Source organism: Taudactylus pleione, unplaced genomic scaffold (genome assembly GCF_031769625.1).
Source record: "Taudactylus pleione unplaced genomic scaffold, aTauple2 ptg000619l, whole genome shotgun sequence".
Taxonomy (NCBI): Eukaryota; Metazoa; Chordata; class Amphibia; order Anura; family Myobatrachidae; genus Taudactylus; species Taudactylus pleione.
This window is the reverse complement of record NW_028285021.1, coordinates 4,500,259-4,524,247: the sequence shown is the minus strand read 5'-3', so window position 1 is coordinate 4,524,247 and position 23,989 is coordinate 4,500,259. Positions and strand designations below refer to the sequence as shown.

Below are 23,989 nucleotides of genomic sequence, written 5' to 3'. Positions count from 1 at the left end.
TATTGCACACCACTAGAAAGTACTGCTACCACACCAGGTTAACAGAAAAAAGGACAATTAGTGGTGGTGCTGCACCTCTAATTGTCCTTTTTCATGTCTGCGTTGTACATTTATTGTGTGTGTGCATGTACAGGTCATGTCTGTGTTGTGCATGTATCATTTGTGTCAATGTACAGGTCATGTCTGTGTTGTGCATTTATCATGTGTGTGCATGTACAGGTCATGTCTGTGTTGTGCATGTATCGTGTGTGTGCATGTACAGGTCATGTCTGTGTTGTGTATTTAACATGCGTGTGCATGTACAGGTCATGTCTGTGTTGTGTATTTATCATGTGTGTGCATGTATCGTGTGTGCATGTACAGGTCATGTCTGTGTTGTGCTTGTATCATGTCTGTGCATGTACAGGTCATGTTTGTGTTGTGCATGTATTATGTGTGTGCATGTACAGGTCATATTTGTGTTGTGCATGTATCATGTGTGTGTATGTACAGGTCATGTCTGTGTTGTGCATGTATCATGTGTCCATGTACAGGTCATGTCTGTGCTGTGCATGTATCATGTGTGCATGTACAGGTCATGTCTGTGTTGTGCATTTATCAAGTGTGTGCATGTACAGGTCATGTATGTGTTGTGCATGTACAGGTCATGTCTGTGTTGTGCATGTATTGTGTGTGTGCATGTACAGGTCATGTCTGTGTTGTGTATTTATCATGTGTGTGCATGTACAGGTCATGTCTGTGTTGTGCTTGTATCATGTTTGTGTATGTAAAGGTCATGTCTGTGTTGTGCTTGTATCGTGTGTGTGTGTGTGTGTGCATGTATGTACAGGTCATGTCTGTCGTAGCTGTATGTGCACTGCATGTACAATAGGAGTATTCAGAGCCGTAATCAGACTTTTTGGTGCCCTGTACCAGAAAGAACATTGGCGCCCCCCTAATTTTTTAAATGGACATAATGCACCCAAAAAAGGGGAATGGCCTCATGGGAAAGGGCCAGGGAAGAGAGAGACTATACAGCGCTGATGGACCTGTGACGTCACACCCACGTGACCCGGCCTGAAAGGGGGAGGGGCAGGGATGCTAACGGGTGACCAAAAGTGTCCGCTTGCCACGCTTCGGGCACGGTGGCTCGCTGCGCTCACCACAAATATTTATTCCCCCTCTATGCCCTAGTGGATGGTAACACAGGAGCGGTCCAGCCTCCTGCAGCGGTCACATGGTGGATACGTCACAGAGGTCCTTTAGCCACATAGGAAATAGCAGCAACCGAAGAGATAGGGGAGGCCAAGAAATGCTGGGGATGAAATAAGAGGGAGCTACAAGTGAGAATGATAATAAACAGAAATTTTACAGGCCCAAACAGCGCCCCCTGCCCTGTGCCATGGCACCGGCCGCACTACCCTAGCTATGGCCCTGGGAGTATTGCATGACGTGTGTATGGTACAAGCACCTGCAGATGTCTCAATAGCTGCTCATCAGTCTGTGCGTCCGTCCGGGCCTCCCCCACCTGGACGAACTCCTCGTCGGCGTAGATATCAATGAGATCCGTCCCGTCCGCCATTACCGGCTCCGGATGCTGAATCCAGAATGTAACCAGGTGATCTCCCCGCCCGCACTGGTGCTCAGTCCCCGGGCCCGGTACCGCTGTCCGTAATACACAGAGTCTACTCGCTGATCCCGCGCCCACCGGAACTTCCGCTCCGCGAGATTCCCGTTCGCCCAACTTCCGGTCCCGGGAGTGACGTCACAGCAGTGCCCAGTCCTGACCTGAGAGTGTCCTCCGCACCGCAGCAGCGGGATGTTCCCAGCGGCGGTGATCAGAGCCCGTGGGGTGAGACAGAGACGGACCGTGTCCTGCCCTGTGTATACTTTGTGTCATTCTAGCACCAGTGTATATATAATCACCTATACCTGTATACTGTGTGTCCTCCTAGCACCAGTGTATATATAATCACCTATACCTGTATACTGTGTGTCCTCCTAGCACCAGTGTATATATAATCACATATACCTGTATACTGTGTCCTCCTAGCACCAGTGTATATATAATCACCTGTATACTGTGTCCTCCTAGCACCAGTGTATATATAATCACCTATACCTGTATACTGTGTTTCCTCCTAGCACCAGTGTATATATAATCACCTATACCTGTACACTGTGTCCTCCTAGCACTAGTGTATATAATCACCTATACCTGTATACTGTGTCCTCCTAGCACCAGTGTATATAATCACCTGTACCTCTAGCACCAGTGTATATAATCACTTATACCTCTATACTGTGTCCTCCTAGCACCAGTGTATATATAATCACCTATACCTGTATACTGTGTCCTCCTAGCACCAGTGTGTATATAATCACCTATACCTGTATACTGTGTGTCCTCCTAGCACCAGTGTATATATAATCAGCTATACCTGTATACTGTGTCCTCCTAGCACCAGTGTATATAATCACTTATACACCTCTATACTGTGTCCTCCTAGCACCAGTGTATATATAATCACCTATACCTGTATACTGTGTCCTCCTAGCACCAGTGTATATATAATCACCTATACCTGTATACTGTGTCCTCCTAGCACCAGTGTATATATAATCACCTATACCTGTACACTGTGTCCTCCTAGCACTAGTGTATATAATCACCTATACCTGTATACTGTGTCCTCCTAGCACCAGTGTATATAATCACCTGTACCTCTAGCACCAGTGTATATAATCACTTATACCTCTATACTGTGTCCTCCTAGCACCAGTGTATATATAATCACCTATACCTGTATACTGTGTCCTCCTAGCACCAGTGTGTATATAATCACCTATACCTGTATACTGTGTGTCCTCCTAGCACCAGTGTATATATAATCAGCTATACCTGTATACTGTGTCCTCCTAGCACCAGTGTATATAATCACTTATACACCTCTATACTGTGTCCTCCTAGCACCAGTGTATATATAATCACCTATACCTGTATACTGTGTCCTCCTAGCACCAGTGTATATATAATCACCTATACCTGTATACTGTGTCCTCCTAGCACCAGTGTATATATAATCACCTATACCTGTACACTGTGTCCTCCTAGCACTAGTGTATATAATCACCTATACCTGTATACTGTGTCCTCCTAGCACCAGTGTATATAATCACCTGTACCTCTAGCACCAGTGTATATAATCACTTATACCTCTATACTGTGTCCTCCTAGCACCAGTGTATATATAATCACCTATACCTGTATACTGTGTCCTCCTAGCACCAGTGTGTATATAATCACCTATACCTGTATACTGTGTGTCCTCCTAGCACCAGTGTATATATAATCAGCTATACCTGTATACTGTGTCCTCCTAGCACCAGTGTATATAATCACTTATACACCTCTATACTGTGTCCTCCTAGCACCAGTGTATATATAATCACCTATACCTGTATACTGTGTCCTCCTAGCACCAGTGTATATATAATCACCTATACCTGTATACTGTGTCCTCCTAGCACCAGTGTATATATAATCACCTATACCTGTACACTGTGTCCTCCTAGCACTAGTGTATATAATCACCTATACCTGTATACTGTGTCCTCCTAGCACCAGTGTATATAATCACCTGTACCTCTAGCACCAGTGTATATAATCACTTATACCTCTATACTGTGTCCTCCTAGCACCAGTGTATATATAATCACCTATACCTGTATACTGTGTCCTCCTAGCACCAGTGTGTATATAATCACCTATACCTGTATACTGTGTGTCCTCCTAGCACCAGTGTATATATAATCAGCTATACCTGTATACTGTGTCCTCCTAGCACCAGTGTATATAATCACTTATACACCTCTATACTGTGTCCTCCTAGCACCAGTGTATATATAATCACCTATACCTGTATACTGTGTCCTCCTAGCACCAGTGTATATATAATCACCTATACCTGTATACTGTGTCCTCCTAGCACCAGTGTATATATAATCACCTATACCTGTATACTGTGTCCTCCTAGCACCAGTGTATATATAATCACCTGTATACTGTGTCCTCCTAGCACCAGTGTATATATAATCACCTATACCTGTATACTGTGTTTCCTCCTAGCACCAGTGTATATATAATCACATATACCTGTATACTGTGTCCTCCTAGCACCAGTGTATATATAATCACCTATACCTGTACACTGTGTCCTCCTAGCACTAGTGTATATAATCACCTATACCTGTATACTGTGTCCTCCTAGCACCAGTGTATATATAATCACCTATACCTGTATACTGTGTCCTCCTAGCACCAGTGTATATATAATCACCTATACCTCTATACTGTGTCCTCCTAGCACCAGTGTATATATAATCACCTATAGCTGTATACTATGTGTCCTCCTAGCACCAGTGTATATATAATCACCTATACCTGTATACTGTGTGTCCTCCTAGCACCAGTGTATATAATCACCTATACCTGTATACTGTGTGTCCTCCTAGCACCAGTGTATATATAATCACCTATACCTGTATACTGTGTCCTCCTAGCACCAGTGTATATATAATCACCTATACCTGTATACTGTGTCCTACTAGCACCAGTGTGTATATATAATCTATACCTGTATACTGTGTCCTCCTAGCACCAGTATATATAATCATCTATACCTGTATACTGTGTCCTAGCACCAGTGTATATGTAATCACCTATACCTGTATACTGTATCCTCCTAGCACCAGTGTATATATAATCACCTATACCTGTATACTGTGTCCTCCTAGCACCAGTATATATAATCACCTATATCTGTATACTGTGTCTTCCTAGCACCAGTATATATAATCACCTATACCTCTATACCGTGTCCTAGCACCAGTGTATATATAATCACCTATACCTGTATACTGTGTATCCTCCTAGCACCAGTATATATAATCATCTATACCTGTATACTGTGTGCTCCTAGCACCAGTGTATATTTCTACTTCAGGGTCCATAGGGGGTCCACAGGGTTGACCTTGGGGTATAGGTTGGGAACCAAATCCGGGCACCACGCAGTTAAAGCTTTTAGCTCCCAGGATGCACTTGGGTCCACTCTCCCTATAACCCCGCCCCCCAGCCAGAGGCACCTCAGTTTAAGTTGGTGCCCGGCCGGAGTCGGGTCACCGTTACTGCAGGGGGGCTGCTTAGCAGCCCCTAAGCTTAAAAGAGTTTTATTTTATTATTTTTTTACTACTCTTCAGAGCGGCAGCATCAGACTGTCCAATGGACGTCTGAGCTGCCGCTCCTACACCCCGCCGGCGCTGCGACGCCAGTACAGATCTGGGGATCGCAGCGGGACCCCAGAGTCTGTACTAGCCGGGCTCTGGAGGAATCCCTGGGCTGCTGCCGGATCGACGGGGACAGGTAAGTCGCGTGGTCACCGCTTGCGGTGACCCGCGTGTACATGCAGCCTTATGCCTCCGGTCTCTGGGGACAGACCAGAGGCGCTAGCGGTGGCGGCGGGCTCCCCCTCCATGGAGGCATACCCCGCGTGTCCACAGCCCACCAGGGATTATAGCGGCAGCGGGAGCCGGCATCCCGGGGGGTTAATTGCTAGCCAGGGGAGGAAGCCTTCCCTGTCTAGCGGCTCCTCCCCTCAGCTCAGCGCGCCTTTCAATAATACAGTCTGGCGTCGCTGAGCTGCTTCCTCCGCGGGCCACGCTTCTTCTGAGGTCTCCAGCGGCCATTTTCTCTCTGTGGTGCTGCAGAACTCTTAGGATGTCAGTGAGCCCAGTCCCCCTGCGTACCTGGCCATTTTGGGTGAGTGTACACAGCGCTATAGCCTTCCCAGACACTGAATCTGGGCAGTTGAATGTAGCGACATTGTGCAGTATATTATATGTCATGCTTATGTATGTATATATATTTTTCTGCATTGTATGTGACTTATGCTAGTGCTGACTGTCTGCTTTTTCTCTCACCTGTCAGTGTATATCTATCCCTTTTCTTTATCTGCCCTAATACAGGTGTACCTGGGGTGGTTCTGAGACCTCACATATATATATTTGTTAATATCTGTGAGGTTTGTCACATACTGTTGCGTGCTGCACGTTGCCATATTTTAGATGGAACTGTGAGTTGCGTACGCTGATAATGGGTTCCTGCAGCTAATCTTAGCGTCAGTCAGGACCGGTATGGCGCTGCTTAATATTTCCGTTAAGATAGTCAGATATATCTGACCAGGAGATTGCACACGATACTGCACCCATTATTGCTATCCTGCAAGTCATAGCCTGCAGGAATTAGTGCGGAGGATTTTAACTCAGAAAGGTTTACGTATGCGGCACCATCTGGTGCCGGGCCCCTTGCACGACCCCCTTAAAGGGCGTTGTTTCTCAGGATCCTCTCCTTTGAGGATCGCCGGGCGGGCCCCATTGTCGTCACTCGCTTGGAGTTACTTCACCATACTGCCCTTTTGAACTCGGGGTATCTCGCAATTTCTTGCAATTTACCCCTGTGTCACAGACTATCGCTCCCTGCCGGGGTTTTTCACAGTACATGAATTACCTCCGATACCACATCGGTCTGTCATTCCCCTTGCAGGGATTACCACAACGGCCACCCTGGTGGATGTCGTTTTATACGAAATACTAATTGGCGTGATATACGCCCTGTGGTTACTGACCAGTGGCTCTGCCGTGAACTGGATGGTATATTCGGCTCTTTCCCTCTCACATGGGGGGGAGCCGATCTCAAGTATTATTATCCCTGCTTTGGGGCTGGTAGCCAGGCTCATTCTGGATATAGAGAATGTCGATCCTGCACCAGTATCATACATCTCCCGTTTTCTGCCCAGCGGGTGGATCTCATAGCGGGAGTCTGGCTGTCCCCAGATACGAGGAGTCACAAAGGCCTCCTGTTTCCCATTCCCTGAGGGTCCTCACAAGTAATGGAAATCCCCTTCTGGGATGGATTTGTATGTTAATCATCGGGTTACAGGCATTAATACGCCTCCCATCCCGGCCTGGACGAATTTTACGGATCCGTAGGTGGTAACTTTGCCTGAAATCAATGTACTCGTTTTCAGGGCCTGTTGCCCGTCCTACCATGGCCATCGCATGGTGATGCTTTTGTGACGTTTTTCCCCTCCAACACGTCTGAGGTTCAAATATCTTTTTGCCGCTCACAAAATATGCAGTGGTCATATGTGGGATTACCTCATGGGATGCCGGTCTTCTAACTTTCAGGGTTTCGGCGGCGTCTGTATCCGCCGCAGTACCCTATGGCTGCGTTATGGGAAAGCAGAGGTGCACACTCCTTCCAGGGGGAAGTTCTTGTTTGGTCCTGACCTTGACAAGATCGTTGCATCATTGGCAGTATCACTAATGGGGAGATACCGTCTTTAGCTACTCCCACTACATTCGGACTAACTCTGTTAAGTCTTTTTGTCCTCAGGGTCAGCCTAAAGGCCTGTTTTTTCCTAGGCTGTCGGCCTCCACGGGGGCCACCATATCCAGTACCGAGCAGTCCTGGACTTCCGGACGACCCTGTTTCTACACCTGAGGATATACCCTCAGCCTGACGGGACAGGTCTACATCTGGGGAATTTCCAGAGTGAGGTACTGATTCTCAACGGCCTCTCATTGCTCATGCAGCCTCCTCACAGGCATTGTTACACGGGCCCTTCTTCAGAACTGATCAGGGCCTTACAATCCCAGAAAGCTATACAGTCTTTGTGGTAAGCAGAGCTATTTCGGCCAACCTCACTATCTCAGTGAGGGACTGGTTGTTCTACTTTCTTTTTGGGGCGGTGACCGACTGGTCCTCCTTTGCCTATACTCTGTCTCAAATCCCTGAATCAGATTCCAACGGTGCCTTGACTCAGGTGGAATCGTCCATGCTCCATCATCCGATGTTTGGAACCTGGGGATTTTATGGTATATCCGAGTATTCAGGATACGTACCTACGGGTACATACAGAGCCCTCTCATCAGCATGGGTTCAGGTTTGCTGTGCCACAGCAACACTTGTAAGTTTCGGGCTCTGCCTTTTGGGGCTGTCCTCAACTCCACCGGGGTTTACCAGCTTTATGGATTTTCTGACAGTTCACCTGTTCAGTGTATCCGAATGCTCCTTTCTCTGGACGGTCTCCTACTTTTAGCAGGATCACCAAGGTACTTTACCGCCAGGTCAGGATAACCGGGGCTTCTTCTCGTCACAGAAAAGTCCTCCCTGCATCCCTCACAGGGTTTTCTTCATCTGGGAGCACTGCTGGATTCTCAGAATCTGAGAATTTTTCTGGCGTAAGACAAGATCTCCACTCTTCAACTTCGAGTGTGCGGATATCTACGCAGTCGACATATGTCATTACTCTTTGTGATGCGCGGTCTACCAGAGTGTCTACCTTTTGGTAGGGTGGAATGTGCTCAGTTCCATTCCAGGCCTTGCCATAATTGACTCCCCTCCAGATGGATCGAGTTTTTTCCATCGGATCGCTGTTCGAACGATGATACTTTCTACGGAGGCGAGTTGGTCTCTGTCCGGGTGGCTATGGCCATCTCGTCCAGGGTGTTCTTTGCTAAAGACAGTGTCTGGTCCGCATTCATTTCGGGGCAGTTGGACGTCTGTCGCTTCTGCCCTGCCACTTACCTTGTTGATACTTTAAGCTGTCTTGGACTTTCACTCTGGCCTAACCCATTTGTCACGGTAAACCTGAATAGGTTCAGTCCGACAGTGTCACAACAGTGGCTTCCATCTAGGCAACACTGGTAGTTGGGTGGCAATGTTAGGAATGTCACCCATTCTGACATAGTCCAAGGGTCTTCTCCTGGCCAACTCTGCGGTGTTTATTCCCGGAGCTCTCCATTGGGAAGCGGGCTTCCTCAGCCGTCACGGCGTGCATCCCGGGGACTAGTCTCTTCTCCAAGAGAGGTTTCAACTCCTGGTGAGCAGAGGGGGCCTCCCTGAGGGGATTGATCCCCATGGCCTTCTGACTCGATCACACATTACCGGTGTTACAGTCCAGCTCTAGGAGTACTGAAGCTACCTTCAGTGACTCTTTGTCAGTGAAGTGGTCCTTCCACTTTGTGTACCTGTGTCCTCCGGTCTCCCTTCTTCCTCGAGGTCTTCGGAAGTTTAATTCGAGACGGAGGGGCTTTCCTTCTGGGGGCTCCAGGTCGTCCCAGACATCACTGGTACTAAGATTTTCGGAGTCTCCTCCTCGATGCTCCGTTCCTACTGCTTCACTATCTGGACCTGTTGTCTCAGGGTCCTTGTTTTTCCCTGGATCTGGATCGCTTGTCTTTAACTGCGCCCCTACTGTGGTCCTCGGGCTTCCCTGGCTCTGTCTTCATTGAGATGTTTAGAGCAGATAGGCCAGACTTTGCTGGGATCTGCCACGGACTGTGGCATACATAATTCTTATGGTATCGTACCTGTCGATACGATCCTCCGGTGTCCAGGATTTCCAGATATTCTGGCATTCCTTCCAGCTGGCTTGGGTTTCACCCTTGGCCTGGCCTTCCTGACAGTGCGGATCTCTACACTGTCGGTATGGTTAAGATATGGAATTGCTCCGCTCTGATATCCAGTTCATCCTTTGGAGTGTTTTCTGGATTATGTCTCCACTTGTCCTCCCTAGGGACTCCTGGGGAGTTAGTAGTGGTTCTTTGTTCCCTCCGGGGACAGTCAATGGAACCGCTGGTTGTGATAGCCATTACATGGTCTATTGTTTAAGCTCTCTCTCTCTCTCTCTCAGGGTGTTTAAATCAACCAGGAGAGTGTCTGAATGGGGAGCGTTCTCATGTGGCTCCCTCTTCTGGAGGGCATCATGTCAGGGTGTGAGTTGCTCTCGCCCTGTGTTTCTTCTTAAAGTGGTTTTTAGGTTCCATATTATTCTGGAACTTATGGTATGGCCATTCAGTTCCCAGTCCTCTCGGCTGTTGTGGCCTCATGGACTGTGGTCCGGCCTCTTTGGCTTTATGTGATCCGTTCAAGTTCCTTATGGTAAGCGGACTCCTTATTGGTGGTCTGCGGTTTCTGGTTTTAACAGGAAACGATGGCCGGCCTATAATGAAATGTTGACTGGATGGCCTCGTATGTCTTCCTCAGGGGCCTACCCATGGGTGGGCATTTCTGTCGTTGAGGCTTGTTTTTTTCTCGGGCCGTGTAACCCTCGTGGGCGGCTCGTCGTGGCGCCTCGGCTGTTTTGCCTTACTAGGTGTCCACGTGGTCTTCTGTCCATACCTTTTTAAGGTTCTAGGCATTGGTTTCCTTTGCCTCTCAGGATGCTTCCTTTTTGGCGACGGATTCTCCTCTCAGCACAGGAGCGTCCCCACCCTTGGTTGAACTGCTTTGGGACATCCCCAAGGTCAACCCTGTGGACCCCCTATGGACCCTGAAGTAGAAAACAAGAGATATGGTAAGAACTTACCTTTGTTATCTCTGTTTCTACGAAGTCCATAGGGTCCACAGGGCGCCCGCCCTGACGCACCTGGCTTCATATGGGCTGTGTTACTGGTCACCGGCTTCCCGTCTCCTTTTCTGTGAGTATGGTTCTAGAGTGTTCCAGTTTTCTCTCTCTTTTTCTCTCCTCCTCCGGCCTTTGGCTACTTACAATCTGAGGTGCCTCTGGCTGGGGGGCGGGGTTATAGGGAGAGTGGACCCAAGTGCATCCTGGGAGCTAAAAGCTTTAACTGCGTGGTGCCCGGATTTGGTTCCCAACCTATACCCCAAGGTCAACCCTGTGGACCCTATGGACTTCGTAGAAACAGAGATAACAAAGGTAAGTTCTTACCATATCTCTTGTTATAATCACCTATAGCTGTATACTGTGTCCTACTAGCACCAGTGTATATATAATCTCCTATACCTGTATACTGTGTGTCCTCCTAGCACCAGTATATATAATCATCTATACCTGTATACTGTGTCCTAGCACCAGTATATATAATCACCTATACCCGTATACCTTGTGTCCTCCTAGCACCAGTATATGTAATCACCTATACCTGTATACTGTTTCCTAGCACCAGTATATATAATCACCTATACCTGTATACTGTGTCCTCCTAGCACCAGTATATATAATCACCTATACCTGTATACTGTGTCCTAGCACCAGTATATATAATCACCTATACCTGTATACTGTGTCCTCCTAGCACCAGTGTATTTATAATCACCTATACCTGTATACTGTGTGTCCTCCTAGCACCTGTATATATAATCACCTATACCTGTATACCTTGTGTCCTCCTAGCACCAGTATATATAATCACCTGTATACTGTGTCCTAGCACCAGTATATATAATCACCTATACCTGTATACTGTGTCCTAGAACCAGTATATTTAATCACTTATACCTGTATTCTGTGTCCTAGCACCAGTATATATAATCACCTATACCTGTATACTGTGTCCTCCTAGCACCAGTATATATAATCATCTATACCTGTATACTGTGTGTCCTCCTAGCACCAGTGTATATAATCACCTATACCTGTATACTATGTCCTCCTAGCACCAGTATATATAATCACCTATACCTGTACACTGTGTCCTCCTAGCACTAGTGTATATAATCACCTATACCTGTACACTGTGTCCTCCTAGCACTAGTGTATATAATCACCTATACCTGTATACTGTGTCCTCCTAGCACCAGTGTATATAATCACCTGTACCTGTATACTGTGACCTAGCACCAGTGTATATAATCACTTATACCTCTATACTGTGTCCTCCTAGCACCAGTGTATATATAATCACCTATACCTATATACTGTGTCCTCCTAGCACCAGTGTATATATAATCACCTATACCTGTATACTGTGTGTCCTCCTAGCACCAGTGTATATAATCACCTATACCTGTATACTATGTCCTCCTAGCACCAGTATATATAATCACCTATACCTCTATACTGTGTCCTCCTAGCACCAGTGTATATATAATCACCTATACCTGTATACTGTGTCCTCCTAGCACCAGTGTATATATAATCACCTGTATACTGTGTCCTCCTAGCACCAGTGTATATATAATCACCTATACCTGTATACTGTGTTTCCTCCTAGCACCAGTGTATATATAATCACATATACCTGTATACTGTGTCCTCCTAGCACCAGTGTATATATAATCACCTATACCTGTACACTGTGTCCTCCTAGCACTAGTGTATATAATCACCTATACCTGTATACTGTGTCCTCCTAGCACCAGTGTATATAATCACCTGTACCTCTAGCACCAGTGTATATAATCACTTATACCTCTATACTGTGTCCTCCTAGCACCAGTGTATATATAATCACCTATACCTGTATACTGTGTCCTCCTAGCACCAGTGTATATATAATCACCTATACCTGTATACTGTGTGTCCTCCTAGCACCAGTGTATATATAATCAGCTATACCTGTATACTGTGTCCTCCTAGCACCAGTGTATATAATCACTTATACCTCTATACTGTGTCCTCCTAGCACCAGTGTATATATAATCACCTATACCTGTATACTGTGTCCTCCTAGCACCAGTGTATATATAATCACCTATACCTGTATACTGTGTCCTCCTAGCACCAGTGTATATATAATCACCTATACCTGTATACTGTGTCCTCCTAGCACCAGTGTATATATAATCACCTATACCTCTATACTGTGTCCTCCTAGCACCAGTGTATATATAATCACCTATAGCTGTATACTATGTGTCCTCCTAGCACCAGTGTATATATAATCACCTATACCTGTATACTGTGTGTCCTCCTAGCACCAGTGTATATAATCACCTATACCTGTATACTGTGTGTCCTCCTAGCACCAGTGTATATATAATCACCTATACCTGTATACTGTGTCCTCCTAGCACCAGTGTATATATAATCACCTATACCTGTATACGATGTCCTCCTAGCACCAGTGTATATATAATCACCTATACCTGTATACTGTGTCCTCCTAGCACCAGTGTATATATAATCACCTATACCTGTATACTGTGTCCTCCTAGCACCAGTGTATATATAATCACCTATACCTCTATACTGTGTCCTCCTAGCACCAGTGTATATATAATCACCTATACCTGTACACTGTGTGTCCTCCTAGCACCAGTGTATATATAATCACCTATACCTGTACACTGTGTGTCCTCCTAGCACCAGTGTATATATAATCACCTATAGCTGTCCAGGGCTTGACAAAGTTTTCTAAAATCTAGGAGCCAGGATAAAAGTGTAGGAGCCAGATCACTGTCCCCCCAAAAACAATTACAGGAGTGAATGAGGAGCACAGCTCTGTGTGTTATGCAACTGTTATCCACACTATACTAGTCCACAAAAGGGTCGCAGTTGACTAGATATAGTAACATGGAGGCCCCCTCACTGCTCTGCACAGCTCCTCTGCTCCACCCCCCACCCTCTAGTAATAACCGACCACATTTCATATAAAACAATGGTACCAGAAAGTACAACAGAACCCCCCCCACCCCTCGTGGTCACACCACTATCCCTCTGAAGCTGCTCCGCAATCACTGTCCATGCATAGACCCTATTACTGGAGAGCTCTATGCAGCCAGAGATAAGCGACAGTAGACAGCCGGGATGTACAGGAGGATCAGAGTAGACTGAGACAGACAGCATGGGTTAGAGCAGGCCAGGATGGAGAGGAGTCGTCAGCGCAGGCTGGGATGGAGAGGAGGAGTCGGTGCAGGATGGGACGGACAGGAGGAGTCAGCACAGGCCAGGACGGACACAGGCTCAGCAGTCACCGCAGACGACACTCAGCACATGCACTCCTGTGCATGAAATGAACGCCGCAATACTATAGGCACGAATTTCCACGGGAGCTGATGAGGATCTACTTCCTCCCTCACTACAAAATCTGGTAGCCAGGCAACAAAATCTGGTAGCCATGGCGACCTGGCCCCTGGGATTTGTCGAGCCCTGGATTACACAATATCGACAAAACATCAGAGCGCTGGTCATAAGACTTCAAGTATTCGAACTAGTAGAGTGCTCAGGACAATCGCCATGCTATATATAGAGGAACGTCCCTGCCCCTCTCTGTACTCCATCTGAACCATTTTATAAAAGGGGACAAGGAAGAAGAAGAGGATTTGCAATCAGCCGTCTCGAATTGGAAGTGGTTTTGAACCTTATTTTCAATAGTTAGACTGGGTACATTTGTGGTCCTCCATAGTTGAGCAATGGCAACTTTAGTGGCAACTAATTAACCTATGTACCTATGTAATTTCCCCAAAATAGAAGTGAAACAGGGCCACTAATTGGTCTACAGGATATACACCCCTGTCACCTTACCAATCATGTTGAAATCCTCCGCCCAAAACAGCTGTATACGGGGACAGGTCCAAATAACATGCAGAATGTCACCCAGGTACCTACAGTTTCTCCAGCTGTATTTGGGAGAAGAGGGCCAGATCTTATGCTGTCTGTCTGGAGTGAAATTTAGTAAGCAGATTTTTTTTTTGTTATTACTGTGCCGAAGAGCACAGAAAAACAAAAAGAAAAAAGTAAAATTTACTTGAGGATCAGTTTAAAAAAAACATTTCCGAGTGATTAATACATCGGGATACCTTAAAACAAGTACGGAAGATAACCAGTTCTCTGATAGAGACAGGGACAGATACCTTTCCCATTTCCTTTGACAAGCAAATTTACCTTTTTTAACTTCCAAAAGGATTGGTACCACCATGTAATTCTCCCTTTTATTGCTGGGAGATTTAAGCCGAGCTAGAACGTATGCTGGGAAAGACAACTTTTTTAAAGGAGCAGGTAACTGACTCAGGAGCCAATGTTTTAATTGCAACATATTTGCTACTGGTGTAGCATATGTTACTGAAGCAGGAAGGTGATATGGTACTGTTATATACTGGTGTAGCATATGTTACTGGTGCAGGAAGGTGATATGGTACTGTTATATACTGGTGTAGCATATGTTACTGAAGCAGGAAGGTGATTTGGTACTGTTATATACTGGTGTAGCATATGTTACTGGTGCAGGAAGGTGATATGGTACTGTTATATACTGGTGTAGCATATGTTACTGGTGCAGGAAGGTGATATGGTACTGTTATATACTGGTGTAGCATATGTTACTGGTGCAGGAAGGTGATATGGTACTGTTAAATACTGGTGTAGTATATGTTACTGGTGCAGGATGGTGATATGGTACTGTTATATACTGGTGTAGCATATGTTATTAGTGCAAGAAGGTGAAATGGTACAGTTATACACTGGTGTAGTATATGTTATTAGTGCAGGAAGATGCCATGGTGTTGTTATATGCTGGTGTAGTATATGTTGCTTGTGCAGGAAGGTGACACCTTCCTGCTCCAGTAACATATACTACACCAGTGTATAACTATACTATGTCACCTTCCTGCTCCAGTAACATATACTACACCAGTGTATACCTATACCATGTCACCCTCCTGCTCCAGTAACATATACTACACCAGTGTATAACTATACCATGTCACCTTCCTGCTCCAGTAACATATACTACACCAGTGTATAACTATACCATGTCACCCTCCTGCTCCAGTAACATATACTACACCAGTGTATAACTATACCATGTCACCCTCCTGCTCCAGTAACATATACTACACCAGCGTATAACTATACCATGTCACCTTCCTGCTACAGTAATATATACTACACCAGTGTAGTCCTATACCATGTCACCTTCCTTCTACAGTAATATATACTACACCAGTGTATGCCTATACCATGTCACCCTCCTGCTCCAGTAACATATACTACACCAGTATATAACTATACCATGTGACCTTCCTGCTCCAGTAACGTATACTACACCAGTGTATAACTATACCATGTCATCCTCCTGCTCCAGTAACATATACTACACCAGTGTATACCTATACTATGTCACCCTCCTGCTCCAGTAACATATACTACACCAGTGTATAACTATACCATGTCACCCTCCTGCTCCAGTAACATATACTACACCAGTGTATAACTATACCATGTCACCCTCCTGCTCCAGTAGATTATACTACACCAGTGTATAACTATACCATGTCACCCTCCTGCTCCAGTAGATTATACTACACCAGTGTATGCCTATACACCAGTATATAACTATACCATGTCACATTCCTGTTCCAGTGTATACCTATACTATGTCACCCTCCTGCTCCAGTGACATATACTACACCAGTGTATAACTATACCATGTCACCCTCCTGCTCCAGTGACATATACTACACCAGTGTATAACTATACCATGTCACCCTCCTGCTCCAGTAACATATACTACACCAGTGTATAACTATACCATGTCACCCTCCTGCTCCAGTAACATATACTACACCAGTGTATAACTATACCATGTCACCCTCCTGCTCCAGTAGATTATACTACACCAGTGTATGCCTATACACCAGTATATAACTATACCATGTCACATTCCTGTTCCATTGTATACCTATACTATGTCACCCTCCTGCTCCAGTGACATATACTACACCAGTGTATAACTATACCATGTCACCCTCCTGCTCCAGTGACATATACTACACCAGTGTATAACTATACCATGTCACCTTCCTGCTCCAGTAACATTTACTACACCAGTGTATAACTATACCATGTCACCCTCCTGCTCCAGTAACATATACTTTACCAGTAAATAACTATACCATGTAACCCTCCTGCTCCAGTAATATAGACTACACCAGTCTATGCCTATACCATGTCACCTTCCTGCTACAGTAATATATACTACACCAGTGTATGCCTATACCATGTCACCTTCCTGCTCCAGTAACATATAGTACACCAGTGTATGCCTATACCATGTCACCCTCCTGCTCCAGTAACATATACTACACCAGTATATAACTATACCATGTGACCTTCCTGCTCCAGTAACATATACTACACCAGTGTATAACTATACCATGTCACCCTCCTGCTCCAGTAGATTATACTACACCAGTGTATGCCTATACACCAGTATATAACTATACCATGTCACATTCCTGTTCCAGTGTATACCTATGCTATGTCACCCTCCTGCTCCAGTGACATATACTACACCAGTGTATAACTATACCATGTCACCCTACTGCTCCAGTAACATATACTACACCAGTGTATAACTATACCGTGTCACCATCCTGCTCCAGTAACATTTACTACACCAGTGTATAACTATACCATGTCACCCTCCTGCTCCAGTAACATATACTACACCAGTATATAACTATACCATGTCACCCTCCTGCTCCAGTAACATATACTACACCAGTGTATAACTATACCATGTCACCTTCCTGCTCCAGTAACATTTACTACACCAGTGTATAACTATACCATGTCGCCCTCCTGCACCAGTAACGTGCTATACCAGTATATAACTATACCACGTCACATTCCTGCTCCAGTGTATACCTATACTATGTCACCCTCCTGCTCCAGTGACATTTACTACACCAGTGTATAACTATACCATGTCACCCTCCTGCTCCAGTAATATATACTACACCAGTATATAACTATACCATGTCACCCTCCTGCTCCAGTAACATATACTACACCAGTTATCTTCCTGCACCAGTAACATATACTACACCAGTGTATGCCTATACCATGTCACCCTCCTGCTCCAGTAACATATACTACACCAGTATATAACTATACCATGTCACCTTCCTTCTCCAGTAACATATACTACACCAGTATATAACTATACCATGTCACCCTCTTGCACCAGTAATGTGCTATACCAGTATATAACTATACCATGTCACCAGGAGGGAGGTTTAGGGTTGACCATTACCATTTTCATGTCGACGTTTTGACCCTGTTGACCTCCTTACATGTCGACCTGCAGTGCCGACCTTTTGTCCCAGTCGACCTATTAGGGCACCCAGTGGGGACTTAGGGTTAGGGACGCCCTCCTGGGAGGGTTAGGGTCAGGCTAGGGGGAGGGAGGGTTAGGGTCAGGCTAGGGGGAGGGAGGGTTAGGGTTAGGCTAGGGGGAGGGAGGGTTAGGCACCCCCAGTGGGATTTAGGATTAGGCACCCCCCCGCGGGACTTAGGTTTAGGCAGCAGGGAAGGGGGGGTTTGGGTTAGGCACAGGGGGGAGGTTAGGGTTAGGCACCCCTAAGGAGGGTTAGGTTAGATCAGTAGATACTTACCTTACCACGATCGGGATTTCCAGCGCTGTCGGGCTTCCGCTGCCGGACTCTGCTGGTTTGTCGGGCTGCTGCTGCCGGGATTCGGACTCCCGGCCATGCGGCAGCCGGGATATCATACCGATTCCATAACTATACCATGTGTCCTTCCTGCACCAGCAACATATACTTTACCATTAAATACCTATATCATGCGCTCTTCCTGTACCAGAAACAGATACTACACCAGTATATACCTATACCATGTAATCTTTCTGCACCAGAAACAGATACTACACCAGTATATACCTATACCATGTAATCTTTCTGCACCAGAACAGATACTACACCAGTATATACCTATACCATGTAATCTTTCTGCACCAGAACAGATACTACACCAGTATATACCTATACCGTGTAATCTTTCTGCACCAGAACAGATACTACACCAGTATATACCTATACCATGTAATCTTTCTGCACCACAACAGATACTACACCAGTATATACCTATACTATGTAATCTTTCTGCACCAGAACAGATACTACACCAGTATATACCTATACCATGTAATCTTTCTGCACCAGAACAGATACTACACCAGTATATACCTATACTATGTAATCTTTTTGCACCAGAACAGATACTACACCAGTATATACCTATATCATGCGCTCTTCCTGCACCAGAAACAGATACTACACCAGTATATACCTATACCATGTAATCTTTCTGCACCAGAACAGATACTACACCAGTATATACCTATACCATGTAATCTTTCTGCACCAGAACAGATACTACACCAGTATATACCTGTACCATGTAATCTTTCTGCACCAGAACAGATACTACACCAGTATATACCTATACCATGTAATCTTTCTGCACCAGAAACAGATACTACACCAGTATATTATTATTATTATTACCAGTTATTTATATAGCGCACACATATTCCGCAGCGCTTTACAGAGAATATTTATCAATTCACATCAGTCCCTGCCCCAGTGGAGCTTACACTCTATATTCCCTATCACATGCACACACACATACACACTAGGGTTAATTTATGTTGAGAGTCAATTAACCTACCAGTATATTTTTGGAGTGTGGGAGAAAACCGGAGCACAGGGAGAATATACAAACTCCGCACAGGTAGGGCCTTTGGTGGGAATCAAACCCATGACCTCAGTGCTGTGAGGCAGTAATGCTAACCATTCCTGCACAGGTAACAGATACTGCATCAGTATATAACTATACCATGTGTCCTTCCTGCATCAGTAACAAATACAGATGTAGCCACGCTCATCGTTGCCGCGATGCGTCCACATGTGTGTATGCATGGCGCAGCATTCGCCAGGCTGCGAGTACTCGCTGCCGGCGTTCACTCCATTGAAGTCTATGGTGGCCATGTGCACGCTATAAACGCGGGCACACTAGTCGCGCCATCCATGGGATAGATGAGCGTGGCTACATCTGTACTATACCAGTATTTAGCTATACCATGCAGAGCCGTAACTAGACATTTTGGTGCCCTGTTCCAGTAAAAGCATTGGCGCCCCCCTCATATTTCACAGGGACATAATGCACCCAAAAAAGGGCCATGGCTTCATGGGCAAGGGCCAGGGAAGAGATAGGAGAGCCAGGAGATGCTGGGGATGAAATAAGAGGAAGCTACAAGCAAGAATGATAATAAACAGAAATTTGACAGGCACAAACAGCTCCCCCTGACCTGTGGTGCCCTGTGCAATGGCACCGGCCGCACTACCCTAGCTACGGCCCTAATACCATGTATCCATCTTTGCACCAGTAACAGATACTATACCAGTATATAGCTATAGGGTTGGGTTCACGATGGCAACGCTGATAATGTCGGCGGTCAAAATCCTGGCAGCGTAATCCCGACGGTGAAAGGAGTTTAACAGGAAGTATCATGTAGTTTACTTGTATTGTCGTATCAGAGATGTGCATTAACATCTCCATGTTCTTCTTGTAGAGTGCTCTTCTCTCTTCCATCTATGTTTGCCGGGGACCAAGGTTTATTACCACCAGTGATAGAAGAAATGATACTGAGATCCAGTTGCCTGCTTGGAAAGAGCGCAGCAATGAAACACCCAAGATAAAGAGAGCAAGACTCTTATATGAGAGCCGTAAAAGAGGCATGCTGGAAAACTGTATACTGCTCAGGTATGTAATGGGCTGCGTGTTATAGTGATACTTCTATATCACGTGTCCACGGCTTACCTAACGTGGCCGAATACTGCTCTAAGCTAACACATATAAAGTGTAGCTATGCTATGCAGCGCCTCATGGTGACCAGTCACACACTGGCTTGCACAGTCTCACTTCCTGTAGATCATTAAACACTAGTTGCCACTTTGGTTGATATGGGTTACTGCACACATAAATGTTTATTAATTATTGGAAAAAAACCATCTGTCTTGACAAACATGCTGTTAAGGTATTCGTGCCTTTAAAATAATTGCCCCACTTGTTATAATTTCAGTTTGACTGTTTAGCATGAGCAAAACAACCTCCACATGTGCATCCCTGACTTGTCTATTCTCACCTGAGCTATTGTTATCTGTCACTGTCTGATCTTCATCCCTATGAGCCCAGCGGGAAGCAATCGGGAAGCCGACTGCCTATATACCAGCAGCCGGCTTCCCGACTGTCTTATCCCGGCAAGGGTGAAATGCCGGGCGTCTATATGTAGACGCCCGCATTTCCCCGACGCCGGGAGACCGGCGCCCGGCATCACGATCGTAGTGATGCTGGGCGCCGCGAGCGGACAGCCGCGGGGGGGGGAGGGTTAGGTTTAGGGCTCCCGGGGGGGACTTAGGGTTAGGCACCCCCCCGGGAGGGTTAGGCTAGGGGGAGGGAGGGTTAGGGTTAGGCACCCCCCCGGGAGGGTTAGGGTTAGACTAGGTGGAGGGAGGGTTAGGGTTAGGCACCCCCCGGGGGACTTAGGTTTAGGCAGCGGGGAAGGCGGTGGTTAGGGTTAGGCACTTAGAGGGGGGATTAGGGTTAGGCACTTGGGGGGGAAGATAGGGTTAGGCACCCCTAAGGAGGGTTAGGGGGGTTAGGTTAGTCTATACTTGCCTATCCACGATCGGGATTTCCAGAGCTGTCGGGTTTCCGCTGCTTCGCACTCTGCTCCTGTCGGGCTGCCGCTGACGGGAATAATCATGCGGCCGGCGGTATATCATGCCCATTCCGAGCCCAGCTAGTGTCATATACTTCTATATACATTTTATTAGCTGCATTACCCTTATGCCTTACATAGCAAGTACAGATGAGAGCATTACACTAGGAGAGGGCAGACTGATTCATCATTGAAAGTTGTCTGTCTCCTGTCCTGTATCCCGATAGCCAGCTTTCATATCAGGAACTAGTCATGCTCAGCGCCTCCCGTCACCAGTCATCCTCACTTATACAGCGTATAAGAAAATAATTCTGCTTGGAGAAACTGGCTGCCATGTAGAACCCCAGAGATTCAGGTTCATATTATTGTTTTATCATGTGAAATCTGCCAGCTCCCTGTTTGCGGGCCTGCTATGGCCTAATTCAAAATAGAAAGGGTTTTCTTCATGATGAATCGGTCATCCATAGCACTTTTCTTCTCTTGCCCAGTTCATCTGATGGAAGGAATGATGGCCTCGACCTAGCAGGCACCAACCCAAATGACGAATCGCCTTCAGTGCCACGAGACACATGTTGGCAAAATGCCTATCTATATGAATATTACATACACCGGCAAATGATATCATTTGTATATCGTTAGAACTACCCTATTCTTCTATTGTCCGTATTTTTCTCCTGTGAAGGATCTAACTTGCCTCACCTGTATCAGCCTTTACACACGTCTTCTGTCTCTTTCTAGTCTGTTTGCCAAGAAACACCTGAGCACCATGACAGACACCCAGCTGTCACAGTATGATCGGCTAATCAATGAGCCGAGCAACGACTGGGACATATACTACTGGGTCACAGGTACAGCTACCATAATGAGCTTTAGCTTGTAAACTGTTTAGTCGCTTATAGTATTACCCTCCCTCTCTTGCAGTCACCTCTTTGCCTTGTGTTAGTGTTTCTGTCATTCTGTTTACAGGGGTCCAGGATATCCCAGAGCAGTTTGACAACGAGATTATGCATTTGCTAAAGGAATTCGCCAAGAACCGGGAGATGGAGCAACGTCTGAGGCAGCCAGACCTGGAATATCTATTCAAAGAGTCCCAGTGACTAGGGGGAGTGTTTCTCTAAGGGCTGTTGTCAAAGGGCACATCCTTACATAGACTGCAGGGTCTTGGTGTTCTACATTGAAGCTTGTATGCCGATCGTCTACAGACAGCCGTACGGAACTGAACTGTGTAAATAAGAAGCTATATAGGAATGTGTGATGGGTGAGTGTTGTAAAATGATCAAATTGTGAACATGAGAAATGAAAGTTGAAGTTATTATGGATTTATTATTAAAGCTTATTCAATCTGCAATGTATATGGCAAGGAAAGTGTGTATATTACTCCTTCAAAACCTATATATGCACCGTGTGTGTGCGTGCGATCTTGCGGTTGTCTGCGAGCCTCATCCATTCTCTGTGTGCCAGTAGAGGCATCTCTCTCCTAACACGGAGGCCTGAAGGCAGATATGAAGCGGAGTACTATTAATGCATTTAGCGGGGCCTAAGCACTGTATTTCATGTATATTATCCAGCTTGGTTATGCGTAATCTGTGAATACTGACGTTTCTTGCTTTTTGCACTTTATTTCCACAAGGAACTGGCATTGAATAAGCAAGCTCTGGCAGTGCTCGGAGTAGTGGGTCTTAGATTAAGATGTGAAAGTCTTTGGGGCAGGTGTAATGCATTTTTTAGAGAGTAATGAAATCCAAAAATGAAGCCCTGGTATACAAATAAAACTTTTTTTGTATCACCACATTTGTGTATTTATTGACATGGTACATTATATGCTGATCACTGTGGGGAATAATACGGGTTTAGTATAAAAGATCGACATTCAGTAGGTCGACACAATCTGAATGCAGATAGTAAAAAAGACGACATGATCATTAGGTCAACCATCATTTTGTAAATGTGTATTTCGGTCGACAGGGTTAAAATGTCAACATTTAACATATTGACACTGAAATGTCGACACATTGTTGTTTTGTTTTTTCTTGTTATTTTAGCCAAACCATGTGTCAACATTTTAGTGTCTACATGGTAAATGTCAACCCTTTGACTGTGTCGACCATTTAACCCCAATGACCTAAGTACATGTCTACAGAAGGATATTCGACCTAATGACCATGTAGATCATTCAGAATGTGTCGACCTTTTTATAATTGACCGGGATCCAATATTACTGCATGCTGGCTTCTACAGTAACCACGTCAATGCAAGTGTATATCCTCCGTTTTGCAAGAAATTTGTAGAGTCCTGGATGTGTAACAGAATTAACTTCATGAATATCATTAGGACGTATGAGAAAATACTTTGAGACCCTGAGTATACTTTAAGAACTTCTGCTTTAGGGCCCTACATAGTGTCAGCATTTTCCTAATGTAAGAGATTGTTTGGCCTTTGAGAGGTGCGATAGTTCAACCTAATACACTACACGGAGCTCTGGACCCCACAGCACTCAGTGGAGAGGGGTTGGTGTATGTTGCTGCAGAAAGCTGTGTAATGAGCCTGTAACTGATGCCCCAGAATTGTCTGTCTCTTTTATCATGCAATAGTTTCCGCAGGACTTGACAGTGACACACGTGTGAGCAGTTCCCCTTCAAGTACAGTACATAGCCGTATGATTGAGGGAAAGGATGATAAT

General features: G+C 45.5%; 2 protein-coding genes across 3 annotated transcripts in view; one reads left to right on the top strand and one right to left on the bottom strand.

Moving 5' to 3' along the window:
- CPSF7 (cleavage and polyadenylation specific factor 7) overlaps positions 1–1,809 on the bottom strand; it is a 35,013-nt gene extending 33,204 nt beyond the window's left edge. Inside the window, exon 1 of one of the 2 annotated variants that reach the window (XM_088454552.1) lies at positions 1,451–1,809. In XM_088454552.1, the coding sequence (XP_088310678.1) occupies positions 1,451–1,561 (111 nt within the window). In that variant the 5' untranslated portion in view covers positions 1,562–1,809. The remainder of the gene's footprint in view (positions 1–1,450) is intronic. The other variant, XM_088454551.1, reaches the window with a different exon arrangement.
- Positions 1,577–23,098, top strand: SDHAF2 (succinate dehydrogenase complex assembly factor 2). Its single transcript, XM_088454555.1, has 4 exons — positions 1,577–1,831; positions 20,161–20,351; positions 22,048–22,157; positions 22,276–23,098. The coding sequence occupies exons 1-4, from the start codon at positions 1,799–1,801 to the stop codon at positions 22,404–22,406; spliced, it is 465 nt and encodes a 154-aa protein (XP_088310681.1). The 5' UTR covers positions 1,577–1,798; the 3' UTR covers positions 22,407–23,098.
- Positions 23,099–23,989: the final 891 nt, after the last annotated feature.